The 22138-nt window shown below is 44.1% G+C and overlaps 2 protein-coding genes across 6 annotated transcripts in view; both read left to right on the forward strand.

Moving 5' to 3' along the window:
- Nucleotides 1–1782, forward strand: part of LOC108439035 (zinc finger C3H1 domain-containing protein) — a 29235-nt gene extending 27453 nt beyond the window's left edge. For both annotated transcript variants that reach the window (XM_017717201.2, XM_017717202.2), the window contains exon 36: nucleotides 724–1782. In XM_017717201.2, coding sequence (XP_017572690.1) covers nucleotides 724–864 — 141 coding nt within the window. In that variant the 3' untranslated portion in view covers nucleotides 865–1782. The remainder of the gene's footprint in view (nucleotides 1–723) is intronic.
- Nucleotides 1783–7233: 5451 nt separating this feature from the next.
- Nucleotides 7234–22138, forward strand: part of LOC108439034 (receptor-type tyrosine-protein phosphatase beta-like) — a 49111-nt gene continuing 34206 nt past the window's right edge. For 2 of the 4 annotated variants that reach the window (XM_017717199.2, XM_017717200.2), the window contains exons 1-5: nucleotides 7234–7328; nucleotides 10114–10509; nucleotides 13568–15420; nucleotides 18177–18435; nucleotides 21601–21876. In XM_017717199.2, the coding sequence (XP_017572688.2) occupies nucleotides 7277–7328; nucleotides 10114–10509; nucleotides 13568–15420; nucleotides 18177–18435; nucleotides 21601–21876 (2836 nt within the window). In that variant the 5' untranslated portion in view covers nucleotides 7234–7276. The remainder of the gene's footprint in view (nucleotides 7329–10113; nucleotides 10510–13567; nucleotides 15421–18176; nucleotides 18436–21600; nucleotides 21877–22138) is intronic. The other 2 variants (XM_037540522.1, XM_037540521.1) reach the window with 2 other exon arrangements.

Consider the following 22138-nt stretch of genomic DNA (forward strand, 5'->3'; position numbering starts at 1 on the left):
CTTAAACTCTCACTCTCTCTGACACTCACGCACCACACACACACACACACACTTGTTCACTCACACACACGTGTGCACACACACACACTCTTGTTCACTCACACACACACACTCACACACCACACTCTTGTTCACTCATACTCACGCACACTCGCGCTCTCTCACACACACACACCACACGTGCGCTCTCTCACACCACACGTGCGCTCTCTCACACCACACGTGCGCTCTCTCACACCACACTCACACACACCAGACAGTAAACCAGGCCAAGAGCTTTAACTCTGAGCAGCAGCTACTCCAGTACACTAGGTGGTGCCATGCATCTACTCAGGGAGGCTTAATTCTAGCCATTTACTGACAACAGCACGTTCAGATTTCAGCTGCTTGATAAAATAATGTAGTTTATTTATTTCATTAAACCAAATAATTTCTGAGAGGCTCCTCTGTGTGTAGCTCCGGTCTCTGTGTAACTTCTCTCTCTCTCTCTCTCTCTCTCTCTCTCTCTCTCTCTCTCTCTCTCTCTCTCTCTCTCTCTCTCTCTCTCTGCTCTATATGTCTCTCTCTCTCTCTCTCTCTCTCTGCTCTATATGTCTCTCTCTCTCTCTCTCTCTCTCTGCTCTATATGTCTCTCTCTCTCTCTCTCTCTCTCTGCTCTATATGTCTCTCTCTCTCTCTCTCTCTCTCTCTCTCTCTCTCTCTCTCTCTCTCTCTCTCTCTCAGTGGCTGCTGTTTGAAGCTGCAGGTGGGGGTAAAGCTGATTCGCTGAGGAAACTGGTGTCAAAGTGGCAGGATGTTGGAGTGAGTCTCAGTGAGCTGCTCAGATTAGGCCCCGCCTCCTCAGACGCTCAGGTGGACCCGTGAGGCCCTTCAGTCTGCAGACACCACCACCCCACCCCACCCCCACCCCCCCAATCTGCACAACACAACCCAAACCCCCCCCACCCCCACCCCACACAACCCCCTCCCTAAACATACACTAGACCACCCCCCCACCCCCACCCCCACCAGCCCCCCCAGCTGCAGTAGGTAGAGCAGGAGGCTCTGACGGGGAGACGGTGGAGGAAAGAAAAAAAAAAAAAACAACAACAGGGAGACGTCCGTCAGTTCGTCAGTCCGTCAGTCCGTCCGTCCACGTGTCTGCTGAAGAGCATGAACTCCGGCTCGGCCACAGTGGGGCGCTGTTCCACCGTGCCGTCCTCTACGTAAGTATGGAGCTGCTCTAAACAGCTGCTGCTCTTTCACTCCTTCCTTTCACTTTCTGTCCCGTGTGTTTGTTTTAGTTTGGCTCTGATTGGGTCCTCCGCTTGGGGGGGTCACGCTTAGCGGACTGAAGCGCAGTGACAGTATTTTAGACGTTCAGCGTTTATTTTCTCTCTCGCTATAAAACTGAATGATGGATCAGATTGACTCTTAATTTGGAGGGTGTTTTTTAAGGGCTTAAAACCAAGTGAAATTTTGTTGCCATGGATACGAATGGCTGCCAGAAGTATTGTACTGACCCCATCAGTGTCCACTGTATTTTTGGAGACTGCTACAGAGACTGCCAGACTCCTGGTCACTCCTGGTCACTCCGGGTCACTCTGTGTCGCCTCAGTCGAGGAGCGATCAGAAGTAGATCACCTGTTCATCAAAACTGTTTTTTTTTTGTTTTTTGTTTTTTTTTCCCCATGTCAAAAATATCTCTTAAATATAAATATTCAGGAACCTGCAGGAATGCAACTGTTTTTTGTTTCATTTTGTAACTGAAAAATGTTTCTATTAAATTATTTTGTAAGGAAATATTTGCTCTCTGTGTCTTTTTTTTGTCATTTTTTCCTCTCAAATATTTTATATATTACACATTTTATACATTAAATTCAGCTACACAATAAATACTTAATACTTAAAAAAACAACCTGATACTCAAAAGCATAAAGATCTGTGGGTGTAGTGAAACAGTTCAACATGAAAAGCAGTGAGTCAAAGCAAACTGTAAAATAATAATAATAATAATAATAATAATTAATAACAGCACTTTTCACACATTTAACAGCCCATAGTGCTTCATGATGAAGCCATTAAAAAAACAAAAGCATAAACACAAAATAAAATTGGTGATTAAAAATGAAATGAAAGATAAAGCTGAACTGAGCTCCTCAGTTTAGAAGCAGAGTAACTGAAAGTCTCTCCACATTTTCTGTGTATTACTGAAGGAGGTCCGAAGGTCAGAATTTGCAGATCTAAGATCATAAACAGACATTCAGGAGCTTTAAGAAGGAGCAGCGGAGCTTCAGTGGAGGGTGAACAGCAGACAGACGGCTGAGTGTTCTAATCAATTCACTGTACATCAGTATTAAGGCGCCGTGTCGCCTCTCAGGCTGGACGCACTTTTAAACTCCAGTTCTGTATGAAACAGAACAGCTTTCAGAATCAGATGATCTGCAGGATTGAAACGATTTAAATGATGAACTGACCGACTGCAGGTCCAGCTGCTTCTTTGTTAAACAGGTTTGTATTGAACATTTAATGTGACTTGGTTGTTCAGTCTGACCTGCTCTGGGGGACTTTAATCAAACGCTGCTCCTCATTTCCTCCACTGACTGACCACACGGACGCCATCAAACTCAAGCACTGACATGCAAACCTGAACACTCACATAGTATGAGTTATTATTAACTCAGTGTTTACACGTTTCTCACAAATTACTCATTACTCAGTTGTCCACATTTTTACTCACTATTATTGATGTGTTCACTAATACTCTCAGGGTTTACTCTGGGTGTACTCTCTGGGTTTACTCTATGTAGAATACCATAGCAACCACCTGGCAACTGTTTAGCATAGCAACCACCTGGCAACTGTGTAGAATACCATAACAGGCACCTGTTTAGAATACCATAGCAACCACCTGGCAACTGTGTACCATAGCAACCACTTGGCAACTGTTTAGAATAGCATAGCAAAAACCTGGCAACTGTGTAGAATACGATAGCAACCACCTGGCAACTGTGTAGAATAGCATAGCAGCAAAATAGCAACTGTGGAGAATACCCTAGCAACCACCTGGCAACTGTGTAGAATACCATAACAGCCACCTGGCACCTGTTTAGAATAGCATAGCAACCACCTGGCAACTGTTTAGAATAGCATAGCAACCACCTGGCAACTGTGTAGAATACGATAGCAACCACCTGGCAACTGTGTAGAATACGATAGCAACCACCTGGCAACTACGTAGGATACCATAGCAGCAAAATAGCAATTGTGTAGAATAGCATAGCAACCACCTGGCAACTATGTAGAATACGATAGCACAGTGGTGGACAGTAACTAAGTAAATGTAATTCGTTACAGAAAAAAAATACTTAAGTACAGTATCTGTACTTTACTTAAGTATTTCCATTTTGGGCGACTTTGTATTTCACTCCACTACATTTCACAGTCAGATATCTTACTTTTTACTCCACTACATTCTGAGAAGTCGTTCCTTTTGTTTTTTGTGTGTATAAAAATGTAACATGTCAAAACAAAAGAAGCGCAAAGCAAGAACACCAATGATGGAACTAACCTGACCTGTAAATAGAGCACAATATAGAAATATGTACACATATGCAGTCGTGACTGGCGTGTTTCTTTTTTTCTGAATTCATACACTTTCATTTTATAGTAAATCAGTTTTGGTCAGTTTATGTTTATGAACAGAGGCCTACAGATCAATACAGTAAAGGAAAACTTATTTGTGATCCTGAGTTTAAAGACGTTTTTATTCAACTTGTAACTAATTTACAAAGTAATCTTAAAGTGAAACTTTGCTTGTGCGTAAAAAGTGATTTTAGAGCCACTCGGTTCTCCCTGATGGAACCTGTTTGCCCTCAGTGTTTTGTGCTTATGATCATTTTGATAGATGTCAGCGTCACTAATTAATGACATTCTAGTAAAAGACTGGTTTACCAAGAGAGACGCTGGAGGACTTTCACCTGAAATGAGTTCATGAAGCGAGTCTTGTTGCAAAAATGATAACAGAACATCAGAGCCAGAATTACTCTTTTAGTACTTTTACTTTCGATACTTAAAATTTGAAGCCAAATACTTTTGTATTTCTACTCAAGTTGAGGTCTAGAGTAAGGACTTCTACTTTTACTGGAGTAGTATTTTACCTTGGGTATCTCTACTTTAACTCAAGTACATGATTTGTGTACTTCATCCACCTCTGCCACAGCGACCACCTGGCAATTTTGTAGAATACCATAGCAACCACCTGGCAACTGTTTAGAAAGCATAGCAACCACCTGGCAACTGTTTAGAAAGCATAGCAACCACCTGGCAACTGTTTAGAAAACATAGCAACCACCTGGCAACTGTTTAGAATACCATAGCAACCAAATAGCAAATGTGTAAAATATCATAGCAACCACCTGGCAATTATGTAGAATACCATAGTAACCATTTTATCATGCTAAGAGTTCTATGAAGCCTTGAAGAACCATCTTTTTGAAGAGCACATGTTTGAAAACGTGTACAGCTGGTGCCACCGTCCCCTGGCCCATTGGCACTGAGCCCGCCCACAGGACGCTCATGCTTTTGCAAAAATGTGGAACAATTTTGGACATTTCATTTTAAAAAACATCCATTGTTAAAATGTATAACTGATTAGAGTAAAACGGGATCGGTCACATAAACACAAATTAAAGGCGTTCCGTGACTCCGTGACTCTGTTACTGTGACTGTTACTCTGTGACTCTGAGCTGGATGTTCTGAGGATTTCAGGTCAGAGTTGTGTGCAGCGTCTTGATCAGTCTTACAGCTTCCTCACTACAACCTTCCACTGGGCAGTCAGAGGACCCGGGCACTGCCCCCTCTGGCCCAGTCAGTAACGAGCCCCCCAGGCTGTGGTTTATGAGAGAGGTGCTGATTTCGGAGGAACAGGCGGTCTTCCTGTCTCAGCACTGAGGGGCGGTACGGCCTCTAATGCAGACCCCGCCCACAGGACGCTCTTTATTACAGTGCTGATAGTGGAGGTGAGAGTTGAAGGCCTTTGCAGTGTGAAGAACAGCAGCGCGGTCAGCTTTCTCCTCCAGATTCACTTTCAGACGTTATGTAATACTTTATTAACACCAGCTGTGTGTTTATACACTATAATAACACTTAAAGACTTATAGAGGATACAGGACGCTTCATAACACCTGACATAAGCGTGAATCACTGCTACTGAGGAGTTACAGCTATGCAGAAAAACAAGAGTCTCTGTCTCTCTCTTTCTCTCTCTCTCTCTCTCTCCGTCTCTGTCCATCTGTCTGTCTGTCTGTCTCTCTCTCTCTCTCTGTCCGTCTGTGTCTCTCTCTCTCCCTCTGTCCGTCTGTCTGTCTCTCTCTCTGTCTGTCTGTCTCTCTCTCTTTCTCTCTCTCTCTCTCTCTCTCTCTCTCTCTCTCCGTCTCTGTCCATCTGTCTGTCTGTCTCTCTCTCTCTCTCTGTCCGTCTGTGTCTCTCTCTCTCTCTCTCTGTCCGTCTGTCTCTGTCTCTCTGTCCGTCTGTCTCTCTCTCTCTCTGTCTCTCTCTCTCTCTCTCTCTGTCTGTCTCTCTCTTCACCTTAAATGCGGCGCTGGCGGGTAGAGGCTGCAGCTCTAACCTGCACTGCACGGATCTCCAAGTGTCTGAGGTTCTTCTGTCTGATCAGCAGGACTCGGAGTGTGTGTTCATCTCCTGGCAGCCTGAGCTTGGAGGGTTATCCACCAGGTTTCCTGTGCTGGGTGTGTTTTCCTCTGAGCTGGACTCAGGTGGGGTCATCAGCGAGGGCTTTAATTACAGACCTCACCAACAACACAGACTCTGCTACAGTCATTAATGCTCCAAAACAAATACATAAATCTCACAAACCCAAATTAATACGCAGGACAAACATAGCACTGTGACCTGTCTGGGCCCATCTGACCATTGATAAACTTTCCGATCTAAAGTTCTGGAAAAAAATACCTGTAAATTGAACATTTAAATGTATATAATTTCTCCTTTTAATTATTCTGACAGAGAAAATAGAGAATAATAACATTTAATAATAATAATGGCAATAACGCTGACCAATCAGCGCTCATTAGCAGTAACACTGACCAATCAGCTCTCAGTAGCAGTAACACTGACCAATCAGCGCTCAGTAGCAGTAACAACTAACCAATCAGTGCTCAGTAGCAATAACGCTAACCAATCAGGGCTCAGTAGCAGTAACGCTGACCAATCAGCACTCAGTAGTAGTAACGCTAACCAATCAGCGCTCAGTAGCAGTAACGCTGACCAATCAGCGCTCAGTAGCAGTAACAACTAACCAATCAGCGCTCAGTAGCAGTAACAACTAACCAATCAGCGCTCAGTATTTGTTTTCCTGTATCAGTTCTCGTTTGTTCAGAATTCCTCAGAAAAGCTGAATATGGTGATGAAAATGTCTTCCTTTGTTTTGATTGGCCACCAAATTTTTTTCACTTACATAAAATGATTTTATTATTTTTTTCATTTTATCTGCCCCGTCTCTCTGACTGACGCCCTGCGTGGGACAGGTAGGGTGTGACGGCAGTGGGGTGAGGGTCAGGGATCAAGGATCAGACCGGAGAGTGTCCAGCAGAGTGTGATGACAGGATCAGGGCAGAGAAGCCTGGGGGGGCGGGGGGCGGTGGGGGGTGTTCAGTTTTAGGGGCCTTTGCTTTTCTCTTTGTGCGTGTTCCTTCTCAGTGATGTCACTGTGAAACACTGTGGGGCTCACATAACTTGTTAAATACACACGTTTAATTTTACGTTTGAATGTAATGTTTACGTATGTTTTTCTAAGACTTTACTGAGAGTAAAGGTGAAGGTTTGAAATGAGTCTAAAGCTGTTTAGTCCTGCAGGAGCCACTCAGCTCTTTTTTTTTTTTACCAGGGCAGCTTTACAAGAGTTTCACACACTGTTTCAGGTGTTTTGGAGATCTGAGAGGTCAGTGAGCTTCTGTCCAGGAAAATGTGTTGAGGCTGTTGTCCTGCTAACTGACTGTACGGTACAGATACAGCAGATAGAGATTATACAGGAAAACTGTGGAGTGTTTTATGAAAATCTGAAAGTATTTTGAAGCAGGTTTTTCTGTTTGGTGTCTAACTATAGTTTCAGCACAGTACAATCCCCCTCCGACCACCCGGCCCCCCCGGCCTGCCCATTAGAGCTGTGGAGTGGAGAGTGGAGAATGGAAGGAAACTCTGCTTTGTGGCTTTTTCCTGCCCGAGCTCGTTTCCTTCTGTCCTCTAGAACTCATCCAGTTGAGTTTGAGCCGCCAGCATGGAGGCACTGATCTACACAGTGCTGATACTGCTGCACTTCACTGAGACCAGTAAGTAATACTGAGCCTTATTACACCCTTTATTACAGTGTCTATTACAGTGTTTACTGTAGGGTTTACTGGAGTTATGAGGCTAATGTAGCTAAAAAGTAATGGAAGCTTATACCTACCGATTAGAGAGGTGCTAACCGCATGGCTAAATCAGCAGACGCTCACCTACAGCGCGTTAGTGAAGTCCAGATTTTATTCCGCTTTTAATGGAATTTTCCTTTCCACCTTACATGGTTACATTCTGATGGCAGGTGGCCTTTAAGCGTGTGTGTGTGTGTGTGTGTGTGTGTGTGTGTGAGTGAGAGTGTGTGAATCCACTGTGCTGTGAGTGTGAGGTTGTGTGAGTGTGTGCGAGTGTGTGAATCCACTGTGCTGTGAGTGTGTGAATCCACTGTGCTGTGAGTGCGAGTGTGTGCGAGTGTGTGAATCCACTGTGCTGTGAGTGTGTGAATCCACTGTGCTGTGAGTGTGTGTGTGAGTGTGTGAATCCACTGTGCTGGGAGTGTGAGGTTGTGTGAGTGTGTGTGTGAATCCACTGTGCTGGGAGTGTGAGGTTGTGTGAGTGTGTGTGTGAATCCACTGTGCTGTGAGTATGTGAATCCACTGTGCTGTGAGTGTGAGGTTGTGTGAGTGTGTACGAGTGTGTGTGTGAATCCACTGTGCTGTGAGTGTGAGTGTGTGAATCCACTGTGCTGTGATTGTGTGTGTGAATCCACTGTGCTGTGAGTGTGAGTGTGTGTGAGTGTGTGAATCCACTGTGCTGTGAGTGTGAGGTTGTGTGAGTGTGTACGAGTGTGTGTGTGAATCCACTGTGCTGTGAGTGTGTGTGAGTGTGTGAATCCACTGTGCTGTGAGTGTGAGGTTGTGTGAGGTTGTGTGAGTGCCACTTGATATATGATTCATGATATATGATATATAAGATTTGTGTGTCTCTTCTTTAAAAGGCGTCATAAAATCTGAAATTTTTAAACAAATATTTTCTTTTTCATATTCAGAATCAGAGCGTTTGTATTTTCTACAGTTCCTCAGATCAATTCTCCGTTACTCCGGTATGGAGCTGTTGGAGGAGCTGTGGTCAGGGTCTACTTCACTTTAAGGCTGTGCACTGCATGCATTTATCAGAATATAAGCTCATCAAAATCTCCCTGATGATCCATCAACAAACGTTACTGTTTCATGTGTTTTGGCACTGATTTATATATATATATATATATATATATATATATATATATACACACACATAGTACTGTGTGAAAGTCTTAGACGCCCAAGACACATTTGAATAAACAAAATGTATAGAATATTAATTAATAATGAATTTACATTTACATTATCCATTCATATATACACTGCTCAAAAAATAAAGGGAACACTTAAACAACACAATATAACTCCCAAGTAAATCAAACCTCTGTGAAATCAAACTGTCCACTTAGGAAGCAACACTGATTGACAATCAATTTCACAGCTGTTGTGCAAATGGAACAGACAACAGGTGGAGATTATTGGCAATTAGCAAGACACACTCAATAAAGGAGTGGTTCTGCAGGTGAGGACCACAGACCACTTCTCAGTACCTTTCTGCTTTCTGGCTGATGTTTTGGTCACTTTTGAATGTTGGTGGCGCTTTCACACTCGTGGTAGCATGAGACCGACGCTACAACCCACACAAGTGGCTCAGGTAGTGCAGCTCATCCAGGATGGCACATCAATGCGAGCTGTGGCAAGAAGGTTTGCTGTGTCTGTCAGCGTAGTGTCCAGAGGCTGGAGGCGCTACCAGGAGACAGGCCAGTACACCAGGAGACGTGGAGGAGGCCGTAGGAGGGCAACAACCCAGCAGCAGGACCGCTACCTCTGCCTTTGTGCAAGGAGGAACAGAAGGAGCACTGCCAAAGCCCTGCAAAATGACCTCCAGCAGGCCACAAATGTGCATGTGTCTGCACAAATGGTTAGAAACCGACTCCATGAGGACGGTATGAGGGCCCGACGTCCACAGATGGGGGTTGTGCTCACAGCCCAACACCATGCAGGACGCTTGGCATTTGCCAGAGAACACCAGCATTGGCAAATTCGCAACTGTGCTCTTCACAGATGAAAGCAGGTTCACACTGAGCACATGTGACAGACGTGACAGAGTCTGGAGATGCCGTGGAGAGCGATCTGCTGCCTGCAACATCCTTCAGGATGATGTATATATATATATATATATCTATATCTGGTGTTTATCTAGAACCCACTTCCCTTGGTCTGTTGGTCTGTTCGATCTAACTGCAGAGCCAAGTCATCAGTTTTATTTAATCTGGAAGTCGTTTTTACCTGTTATTCCTGTTTTATAACACTGTAACAACATAACAGTTTCTATGTTTTTAACTGTTTAATTCTTCAGATTTATTTTCCCTTTTCCCTCCATGTTATTCATGTCTTTGTTTCTTGTTCATTGCCTAAATTATTTATTAAATTTCTTCTCTATAAAGCACACCTTCAGAAATTGTTCCTGAAGCCAGTGTCATGTGCACTGAGCATTCTTGTTCTCTTTCAGTGGTGCATGGAAAGTGTGACATAACAGAACTACAGTTCTGAGTGGAACTGATCATCGTTTTCATCACACATGATGCCGTACATTACCGTGATTGTTACAGTGAGGTGTAACGCATGTAACGCATGGCTGGTCGTGGCTTATTGCCGTATTAAGGAAATGTAAAAATCTTTAAAATCTGTATTATTTTAGAAAAATGCTGAAGTATGAATGTGAAGTGACGTGTGCACTGCTGTCCTGTGCCTGTAGGGGGCTTCCTGATCGTGCATTCTAAACAAGGCGTCTGTCTGACGGTGCAGAGCGGCGTGGTGCTGCTGCGGAAATGCGACTCGTCTAGCTCGTCTCAGAACTGGAGCTGGACGGCCGAGATGAAGCTGATTCACCCACAGTCCTCCAGATGCCTGTGGGCCAACCTCAGAAGAGGTGTCCCCAAGCACGCCCGCTTAGTGCAACTGAAAGGCTGCAGCAGTTCCCCCATGTGGAGATGTTACGATGAGCACGGCACATTCGGCCTAGCGCACTGGCCCATGTTCCTGAAGAAGCAGGGTGAGCGGGCTGTGGTCCAGCCCGACTCCCGATACTCCAATTGGTCCACGAGGGGCTCAGACGGACGGACGCCGCTGACATCACTCTGTAAGCCTGCAGGTGAGGACAGAGCACTCACACAGGCGTACAGGTGTTACTACGGTAACCTGTCTGTCCTGAAGAGGCTGGTTTCACAGTGCGGCTTTAAACCCTGCAGATCTACACGAGTGTAATCTCTCTGTGTCACTGCAGCCTGTGTTTATATAAATCATTGTTGGTTTTATGATAAATTACCTTATTTGGATTATTTGGATTATTTTGGGGGGCTTACAGGCTGAGGGCAACACTTACATACAAACAGTGAAGAATGTTGTCAATGTCTTACACAGAACTACCCATAATGCAAACCATTCTGCAATACATGCTGCTGTGTTATGATATTTTTAATGTTACACAATAAAAGTTCCTGATTTTCAGTTAAAGTCATTCAACTTCCTTAAAATCAGGCCTTTTTAAGTTAAGTGATACTTTTTTAATCCCACAAATTCCACCTCCGCATTTAACCCATCCTTGAAGTGAAACACCACATACACACTAGTGAGCAAACATACTAGGGGGCAGTGAGCACACTTGCCCGGAGCGGTGGGCAGCCCTATCCATGGCACCTGGGGAGCAATTGGGGGTTAGGTGTCTTGCTCAAGGACACCTCAGTCATGGACTGTTGGCCCTGGGGATCGAACCGGCAACCTTCCGGTCACAAGGCCAGTTCCCTAACCTCCAGCGCACGACTGCCCCCTCAGACTGCACGATGATCCTCAGAGCTGTCGTGCACACACACACACACACACACGCTCACACAGATACTCTCACACACACACATACACACACACGCTCACACAGATACTCTCACACACACACACACACACGCTCACACATATACTCTCACACACACACACACACACACACATACACATTCTCACATACACTCACACAGGCACACTCACACAGACACACACAGACACTCACACACACAGACACACACACGCTCACACAGATACTCTCACACACACACACACACACTCTCACACACACACACTCTCACATACACACACTCACACAGGCACACTCTCACTCACACACATATACACACAGTCACACTCACACAGGCACACTCACACACTCTCACACAGACTCACACACACACTCTCAAACACACACAGACACACTCTCACTCACACACATACACACAGGCACACTCACACACTCTCACACAGACACACTCACACAGGCACACTCCCACACAGACACACACATGCACACTCTCAAACACACACAGACACACTCTCACTCACACACATACACACAGGCACACTCACACACTCTCACACAGACACACTCACACAGGCACACTCCCACACAGACACACACATGCACACTCACTCACACAGACACACACTCACAGACACAGTCACACAGGCACACTCTCTCACACACATATACACACACACTCACACAGGCACACTCTCACACAGACACACTCATACAGGCACACTGTCTCACACACACTCTCACACAGACACACACACTCACACTGACACACAGACACTCACACACACATACACACACACTCACACTTACGCACACACACATTGACAGACACACACACACACTTGTGTGTTAGTAATAATAATAGTCCAAATGTTAGTGTTAATAATATTGTAAATGTTAGTGTTAATAATAGTGTAAATGTTAATGTTAGTGTAAATGTTTTTGTTAAAAATAGTGTAAATGTTAGTGTTAGTGTAAATGTTAGTGCTAATAGTGTAGGTGTTATTGTAAATGTTAGTGTTAATAATTGTGTAAATGTTAGTGTCAGTGTAAATGTTAGTGCTAATAATAGTGTAAATATTAGTGTCTGTGTAAATGTTAATGTTAATAATAGTGTAAAAGTTAGTGTCTGTGTAAATGTTAGTGTTAATAATTGTGTAAATGTTAGTGTCAGTGTAAATGTTAGTGCTAATAATAGTGTAAATATTAGTGTCTGTGTAAATGTTAATGTTAATAATAGTGTAAAAGTTAGTGTCTGTGTAAATGTTAGTGTTAATAATAGTGTAAATATTAGTGTCTATGTAAATGTTAGTGTTAATAATAGTGTAAATGTTAGCGTCCGTGTAAATGTTGGTGTTAATAATAGTGTAAATATTAATGTTAGTGTAAATGTTTTTGTTAAAAATAGTGTAAATGTTAGTGTTAGTGTAAATGTTAGTGCTAATAGTGTAGGTGTTATTGTAAATGTTAGTGTTAATAATAGTGTAAATGTTAGTGTTAATAATAGTGTAAATATTAGTGTCTGTGTAAATGATAGTGTTAATAATAGTGTAAATGTTAGTGTTAATAATAGTGTAAATGTCAGTGTCGGTGTAAATGTTAGTGCTAATATTAGTGTAAATATTAGTGTCTGTGTAAATGTTAGTGTTAATAATAGTGTAAAAGTTAGTGCCTATGTGAATGTTAGTGTTAATAATAGTGTAAATATTAGTGTCTATGTAAATGTTTGTGTTAATAATAGTGTAAATGTTAGTGTCTGTGTAAATGTTAGTGTTAATAATAGTGTAAATATTAGTGTCTGTGTAAATGTTAGTGTTAATAATAGTGTAAAAGTTAGTGTCTGTGTAAACATTAGTGTTAATAATAGTGTAAATGTCAGTGTCTGTGTAAATGTTAGTGTTAATAATAGTGTAAAAGTTAGTGTCTGTGTAAATGTTAGTGTTAATAATAGTGTAAATATTAGTGTCTGTGTAAATGTTAGTGTTAATAATAGTGTAAAAGTTAGTGTCTGTGTAAACATTAGTGTTAATAATAGTGTAAATGTCAGTGTCTGTGTAAATGTTAGTGTTAATAATAGTGTAAAAGTTAGTGTCTGTGTAAACATTAGTGTTAATAATAGTGTAAATGTCAGTGTCTGTGTAAATGTTAGTGTTAATAATAGTGTAAAAGTTAGTGTCTGTGTAAATGTTAGTGTTAATAATAGTGTAAATGTTAGTGTCTGTGTAAATGTTAGTGTTAATAATAGTGTAAATATTAGTGTCTGTGTAAATGATAGTGTTAATAATAGTGTAAACGTTAATGTTAATGACAGACTGAATGTAGTTCTGAGATCCTTTTTTTCTTCAAACAGGTCCATCTACAGTGTCCACAAGCAGAATGACCAAACTGACGACCACAGTGAGGATCCCTGTTACAGCTGGACAAACTGTGACCCACACCGGACACACAGTCAAAACCAGAACCAAGAGGACTGGCACTACAGGCAGTATGAGCACTACAGGCACTGTGGGCACTACAGGCAGTATGAGTGCTACGGGCACTGTGGGCACTACAGGCAGTATGAGCACTACGGGCACTGTGGGCACTACAGGTACTGTGGGCACTACAGGCAGTATGAGCACTGTGGGCACTACAGGCAGTATGAGCACTATGGGCACTGTGGGCACTACAGGAAGTATGAGCACTACGGGCACTGTGGGCACTACAGGCAGTATGAGCGCTATGGGCACTGTGGGCACCACAGGCAGTATGAGCACTACAGGTTCTGTGGGCACTACAGGCAGTATGAGCACTATGGGCACTGTGGGCACTACAGGTTCTGTGGGCACTACAGGCAGTATGAGCACTATGGGCACTGTGGGCACTACAGGAAGTATGAGCACTACGGGCACTGTGGGCACTACAGGCAGTATGAGCACTACGGGCACTGTGGGCACTAAAGGCAGTATGAGCACTACGGGCACTGTGGGCACTACAGGCAGTATGAGCACTACAGGTGCTGTGGGCACTACAGGCAGTGTGAGCACTACGGGCACTGTGGGCACTACAGGTACTGTGGGCACTACAGGCAGTATGAGCACTATGGGCACTGTGGGCACTACAGGTACTGTGGGCACTACAGGCAATATGAGCACTATGGGCACTGTGGGCACCACAGGCAGTATGAGCACTATGGGCACTGTGGGCACCACAGGCAGTATGAGCACTAAGGGCACTGTGAGCACTATGGGCACTGTGGGCACTACAGGCACTGTGGGCATAACAACCATTTTGAGTGCTATGGGCACGGTGGACACTTTTGGAGCTACAGGCACTAAAGGCACTGCTAACACTACAGGCATCATGAACACTATGGGCACTATGGGCACAGCTGGCATTACAGGTGAGGTGGGCACTACAGGCACTATAGTCACTGTGGACACCAGCGAAGCCACAGCCGTTAATAAGGCACGGTCAGCTCACAAAGACCAGGCTGAACTGCTCACCACAAGTCACGTGACCACAGACAGACAGGAAGCGGTCGTGGACAAGTTTGTCACGCAGCTCCCCCGTGAGATGAACAATGTCACACACACAGTCTCTGCAGACGCCCACCAAACACGCCAGGATTTCCCGCACCACTCCACCTCACACGCAGCGGATATTACCCATAACCCCAGAGTGAGCCGCGGCATGCAGACTACATCACTTCCTGTCACCACTGACCCTCAGACCTTGTCAGTCACAAACTCCTCCACTGCAGAAACGCTCACTTCCAGTGCTCCATCCATGGCTTCAGCTCCACCCCTCTCAGCGCCCGACGCTCAGACGAACCGTACAACCTCAACAGCTTCACCTGCGTCACCGCCCACAGGCCGCGGAGCCATTACTGAAATAACTCAAATCCCGGCTAGATCTACTCCCAAAACACCCACACCCGCTACCACACACCCCCAACCTCCAGACCCCACCACTACAGCCCCCACCACCACCCTGTTCACCTCCACCACCTCTGCAACCACTACAGTTCAAACTACCACCACTAATCCAACTACAACCACCATGACAACCGCACAAACAACCACAACTGCACAAACAACCACAACCACACAACCAACCACAACTACCCCCACAACGACTGCAGTGATTCTGACTAGTGCACCAACTACAACTACTGCCTCCACAACAGCGTCCTCTACTGCAGCCCTCAGCACTATGTCTCAGGTGAGTCACAGTGTTTCACTCACACTAAACACACACAGCGTTTCAGGGCTGCATTTAGAGAACAGTGTAAAGATAATAATGTTCTCAATATTCGTACGTCCTGTGAATATCTGTCCAGTGCCCGATAAATGGCTGATGTGTTTTGCTAAAATTGTTCTTGTTTTGTTGTAAACTGGCCGGTCCTAATCTGTGGTAGTGCTTATGTAAGCAGTCCCCCACCAAACACAAGGCTGATGTGGTTTGCCCCCACACAGCGTTAATTAAAATGTGTTGTTTGAGTCAGAGGAGCTTACAGGGGGAACGCTAACCACCAAGCACAAGCTAATCACCAAGCGCAAGCTAACCACCAAGCAGAAGGTAACCACCAAGCACAAGCTAACCACCAAGCAGAAGGTAACCACCAAGCGCAAGCTAACCACCAAGCAGAAGCTAACCACCAAGCGCAAGCTAGCCACCAAGCGCAAGCTAACCACCAAGCAGAAGCTAACCACCAAGCGCAAGCTAGCCACCAAGCGCAAGCTAACCACCAAGCAGAAGGTAACCACCAAGCACAAGCTAACCACCAAGCAGAAGGTAACCACCAAGCGCAAGCTAACCACCAAGCAGAAGCTAACCACCAAGCGCAGGCTAGCCACCAAGCGCAAGCTAACCACCAAGCGCAAGCTAATCACCAAGCGCAAGCTAACCACGAAGCGCAAGCTAACCACCAAACGCAAGCTAACCACCAAGCAGAAGGTAACCACCAAGCGCAAGCTAACCACCAAGCAGAAGCTAGCCACCAAGCGCAAGCTAGCCACCAAGCGCAAGCTAACCACCAAGCAGAAGCTAACCACCAAGCGCAAGCTAGCCTCCATGCGCAAGCTAACCACCAAGCAAGCAAACAGTTATCAGACAAGCTCATCCGTCTGTTTGTTTATTTGTTCAAGCGGCTCTGCCAGTGCTCTGTGGATGCACATCCAGCAATAAAGTGCATTAAACTTTATCTTCCTTAAGATGTCGCCTCATAAAGGCTGGATAATATTTTAGTGAGCTGTGGATGCAGCAGCGTCACTCCACCAAGTGTGCTCATTAGAATATCAGCTCAGTTCTCAGATTATGATTAGAGTTTTCATTATCCTGATTATTATATTTACATCTTGTTTTTTTTCATTCCTAACATAATTTTAGTACAATATAAACATTTTTAATATTTTAAACTGGTACCTGGCACTTCTCAGTGAAATTAAGGGAGAAAACAGCACCATGAAGGCAGAGCACATTAAAGAAGCACCTGCTGCTAACTGACGGAAGAAAAGAAAACATACAATCATGTGTTTTTATAGATATAAAAATAAACTCCAAACACTAAAATGTATTTCAGAATATTTTACCATATTACCCGAATATACTTTAAAATGCATGTATGTTTTAAATGTATGTGGAAATATTAATACAGACAGAATTAACTGTGAATTTGTTTATAAACCCACCTGAAAGTGTAGGAACATCTCCAGAATCCCGTCTGATGCTCTTCACTGTCTGATTCCTTTGGAAATGTTTGTTTTCCAGTCTCTTCATTTTAAATCTGATCTAATGCTCCTTTAACAGAACAGAAGTGAGGTCTGTAGGTATTGATAATCTGTGAAATACAGGTCTGATCTGATATCTTGTTTATGTGAAGTACATTGTGTGTGAGAGTCTGATTGCAGACGTACGTGGTTAATGTAAAGCACAGCGCAGATCACAGTCAGTACTTTTAGCTACATCTGGAACCTTCATTACACCCAACTCCACACAGATAATCACTAATACACGTGTTTAAATATATATTAAATACATTTTTGGCCTTATGTATATATTGCAAAAATATATTTGATAAATACATTTGCAATATATATTTCCCATATGGGATTTTGCTTCTTCAGAAATGGCGTTTTACTCTCATTGCTTTGTAAATACTGTCATTTTGTGGTTTAGTACTGTCCTATAAAGCCTTGTTAGAAAAAGGTTCTAAATAGTTCTTGTATTGTTACAAGCTTGACATCATAACAGAAGAAGATCCCTTTTCATTGACGTACAGAATCATTGGTAAAAAGGTTCTACATGCCATCTACAGTACATTCTCCATCAATCTGAAGAACCATTTAATGATACAAAGAACCCTCATTCAGCCAACTGTGCACACAGAAGAATTAGACCTCCACATTTAAACCATCCATGCAGTGAAACACCACATGCACACTAGTGAGCACACACACACACACACACACACACACACACACACACAGGCAGAAGATCCCATCAGAGTGCTAGTAGTGGTAATCAGAAAAGGAAAGGCTGCTCATAATGTGAAGGTTTCTGCACTAAACACAGCTTCACAGCTTAATTATGAGTTCTTCATAATTATATAACACAACGTTATAAAATGACTGGAATATATGGCTAAATTAAATATTAAATAAAGTTCTTCTGCTTGTTCAGCAGTTCATGGTTGTTTAGCCAACCCTAAAGAAACTACACTTTTTTGTGGAATAACTGTAAATTGTGATTATTATTATTAATAATAATGATGATGATGATAATAATAATAGTACTACTACTACTTCTACTAATAATAATGATAGTGTTGGCTCTGTCATCACGAGATACAGCCATCAGTCGTCCATGGCTAGGAATGATGTTGCATTGGTGGCAGTTCAGAAGGATGCAGTGATGCATCACATGATTCAGAGGAACCTTGTGTTTAACCCCCACCCCCATCCTAATGACTCTCTTAGCTGGACACAACGGTGGTGAGGTGTATGGTGAACCGAAGTGAAGTGGTAGCCGGGACGGATCAGGCCCTGCTGAGTTTCTCTGGACCCGGAGAGCCGTGTGTGTTCAGTGTTCTGGAGAGTGGACGATCAACACACTGCATGAACACCAACACCAACACCTTCACCTGCTCACTGGAGAACTTAACACCAGGAACACTCTACAAAGCAGAAATCATCTCCAGGACGGACGGAGAGCGTCTCAACATCTCATTCCAAACCGGTGAGCCTGCGTTACGGCTGCTTATGTACTGTTGATATAGTAACATTCATAAGTGTCTAACTGTATGGTCTAATATTTAAAGCTACAGCAGTTTAGCCCCACCCATTCAGCCTACAGCAGTTTAACCTCACCCATTCAGCCTACAGCAGTTTAGCCCCACCCATTCATTTTACAGCAGTTTAGTCCCACCCATTCATCTTTCAGCAGTTTAGCCCCACCCATTCAGCTATAGCAGTTTAACCTCACCCATTCAGCCTACAGCAGTTTAGCCCCACCCATTCATCTTATAGCAGTTTAGTCCCACCCATTCATCTTTCAGCAGTTTAGCCCCACCCTTTCAGCCTACAGCAGTCGTAAAGACAGTAATTCTTTGTTAAAATTGACAGGGAGGGATAAAGACAGGTTGAAAATGATCCTGTAGAAATTAATTATGAATGAAACTACAAAAACTTTTAAAGTGGAGCTCAGGTCGAAAATAAAATGAAACACTTAAGCAGTGATTTTTTAAGTCACAACTTAGTCTGACACAAAAACATTACAGTTGATAGAGGAAAGTTTCCGCTGGAGCAGATATCTGAGCGGCTGTGGAGGAAGACTGAGGACGGTCTGTGTGTGATAAGGCAGAACTCAGAAACAATGAAAGGGCAGCGCGTCTTTAAGTGTTTACTTCCAGAAAGTCTCTCTCTCTCTCTCTCTCTCTCTCTCTCTCTCTCGTACTCTCTGTGTCTCTTTCTCTCTCTCTGTCTCTCCTTCTCTCTCCACATCTCTCTCTCTGTCTCTCTCTCTCTGTTTTTCTCTCTCTCTCTCTCTCTCTCTCTCTCTCTCTCTCTCTGTCTCTCTGCCATTTCCCTTTCTCATTGTTACCTCGTTCTAGCGGATGCAGGAGGCCGCTGTGTTTTTTTTTTTTTGTTTTGTTTTTTTTTGGGGGGGGGGGGGTATTCAAGTGCACACACATGAACTTTGCATTCTAAGCAGGGAACCTTTTGCGGCTCCTCAGTGGCCTTGCAGCTTCCGCATGTGAAGCGTGATGGAAATTCAGCGTGTTTCCTGACGTTCCTGCGCTGAGTAACTGTAGAACCATCATTGGGTGAGATGTGCAGTCGACCTCGTTTAGAACTGATATCTGCTCTGCTTCCTGTAGCTTCAGCACATGGTATTAATCAACCTGCAGGATCACTTTGGCTCCTGTTTAGAACAACATCAATACAGAACCTAAAACTGTAGAGCAGATTTGTCCCGCAGTCTCTCCAGTGCGTCTCTCATTCGCCATCTTCCACTGAAAACACTGTGAGTGATTCAAAGGCTCATGTGTGAGTCTATAGCACACACACACTCAAAAGACTGGACCTCTTTCTAAATAACTTAGAAATTAAGGTTATGATTGGGGTTTGTTAGAGGATGATGTGGTCTGATAGTGTGAGAGGTCATCAGGGTTCATCTATTCAGGTTTGGGGTTTATTCAGTATGGTCAGGGGTCTGCTGAGAAGGTCAGGGATCCACTGAGTTGGTCAGGATGTATTCATTGTGATCAGGGATCTGCTGAAAAAGTCAGGGTGTATGCAGTATGGTCAGGGGTCTGCTGAGAAGGTCAGGGATCCACTGAGTTGGTCAGGATGTATTCATTGTGATCAGGGATCTGCTGAAAAAGTCAGGGTGTATGCAGTGTGATCAGAGATCTGCTGAGAAGGTCAGCGTTTATTGAGTATGGTCAGGTCTCTGCTAAGAAGGTCAGGGTTTATTTAGTGTGATCATGGATCTGCTGAGAAGGTCAGAGTTTACTGAATATGGTCAGGGATCTGCTATGAAGGTCAGTGTGTATTCAGGGATCTTCTGAGAAGGCCATAGACCTGCTGAGAAGGTCAGGGTTTATATAGTGTGATTAGGGATCTGCTGAGAAGGTCAGGGTTTAATGAATATGCTCAGGGATCTGCTGAGAAGGTCACAGGTTACTGAATATGGGTTTGTTTAGTATGGGTTTGTTTAGTATGGTCAGGGATCTGCTGTCCATCCTGCTGGGATGCACACAGCGTGACTCTTTTCTGCAAGATGCTGAAACAATCTTATCTTCCTCCTCAATCTTGAACTTGTTTCATCACAGCACAAAGACAGGAAACTGCTCAGCACTCCGGTGTCCTCACAGGTTGTGTAACAGCTCCTCGGAATCCTCGTTCCTACTTATTCCTGTTTTCATACTGCATTTTCAGTCATTATTTAGTGAATGTCACAGTAGAGCTCCTCTCTCAGTGGATGTGAGGTCAGGGCTGTTTCTGAGATCCACTCTTGATTTCAGTCTCAGTGTTTTTCCACTGTTTGAAATGATGAAGGGTTCAATCTCAGGACACACAGCGAGTCTGATAACTGGTGTTAGTTTGGAGTGAAGAGTGACTGTTCCTCATTCCTCACACTGAAGACAGAAGAGGAGACAAGGAAGATCTCAGTTACTGTGAGGAAGAGTGCAGAACTGCACTAGAACAGAGACTTTACAGAAGACGAGACGAGGAAGATCGCAGTTAATATGAGGAAGAGCGCAGAACCGCACTAGACCAGAGACTTTACAGAAGACGAGACGAGGAAAATCTCAGTTACTGTGAGGGCAGAGAGCAGAACCGCACTAGAACAGAGACTTTACAGAAGAGGAGATGAGGAGGATCTCAGTTACTGTGAGGAAGAGCGCAGAACCGCACTAGAACAGAGACTTTACAGAAGAGGAGATGAGGAGGATCTCAGTTACTGTGAGGAAGAGTGCAGAACAGCACTAGACCAGAGGCTTTACAGAAGAGGAGATGAGGAGGATCTCAGTTACTGCGAGGAAGAGCGCAGAACCGCACTACAACAGAGATCCTACAGAAGAAGAGATGAGGAAGATCTCAGTTACTGTGAGGAAGAGCACAGAACTGCACTAGAACAGAGGCTTTATAGAAAAGGAGATGAGGAAGACCTCAGTTAATGTGAGGAAGAGCGCAGAACCGCACTACAACAGAGACTTTACAGAAGAACAGCTGATAGAACAGACATTAACTGACACTGAAGCATCAGTTCCGCTATGGAGAGAGAGAGAGTTAGCAGCCAGACAACACGGGACCCCTGAATACCAGGGGTGATTCACACACTCAATGTAAGGTTATATTTCTGTGTCAGTATTAATCACTGTTTCTCTGTCTGCAGTCCCAGAGCAGCCAGCGAGGTTGGAGATTGTTCCGGATCAGTTGTCCAGTCTGGGGCTGCGGGTGAAGTGGCAGCGCTCCAGAGGCCGGGTGGACTGGTATGAGCTGGTGCTGTCGGACACTGTCACATCCGTGGCTAAAAAGACCAGGGTGGAGGGCAGCGCCGAACCACGCTCTGGCTTCACCAACCTCACACCCGGAGCACTCTACACACTCCGCCTAGAGGCCAGGACTGGGAGCAAGACATCCACAGCGCTCACAGACACTGTGGCAATAGGTGGAGCTCTGTTTTGTTTACATTTGCATCAGAAGCACAATGTCTTCTGAACAGGACAATTTACAATAACAGACTCTCAGGAAATTTAACTCTTACAGCTCAGAACAAAATAATTCCCAGCTATAACATATTCACATAGAAAGGCAGGAGAACACCAGCACAGTCAGGTCCATCTTCAATATTTAAATTGAACTCCACCACAGAGAAGGGAAAGTTGAAAGCGAAGGTGTCCAGATCAGGAATATATATCGTTAGGGCCGGA

The sequence above is a fragment of the Pygocentrus nattereri genome, chromosome 8, assembly GCF_015220715.1.
Source record: "Pygocentrus nattereri isolate fPygNat1 chromosome 8, fPygNat1.pri, whole genome shotgun sequence".
Taxonomy (NCBI): Eukaryota; Metazoa; Chordata; class Actinopteri; order Characiformes; family Serrasalmidae; genus Pygocentrus; species Pygocentrus nattereri.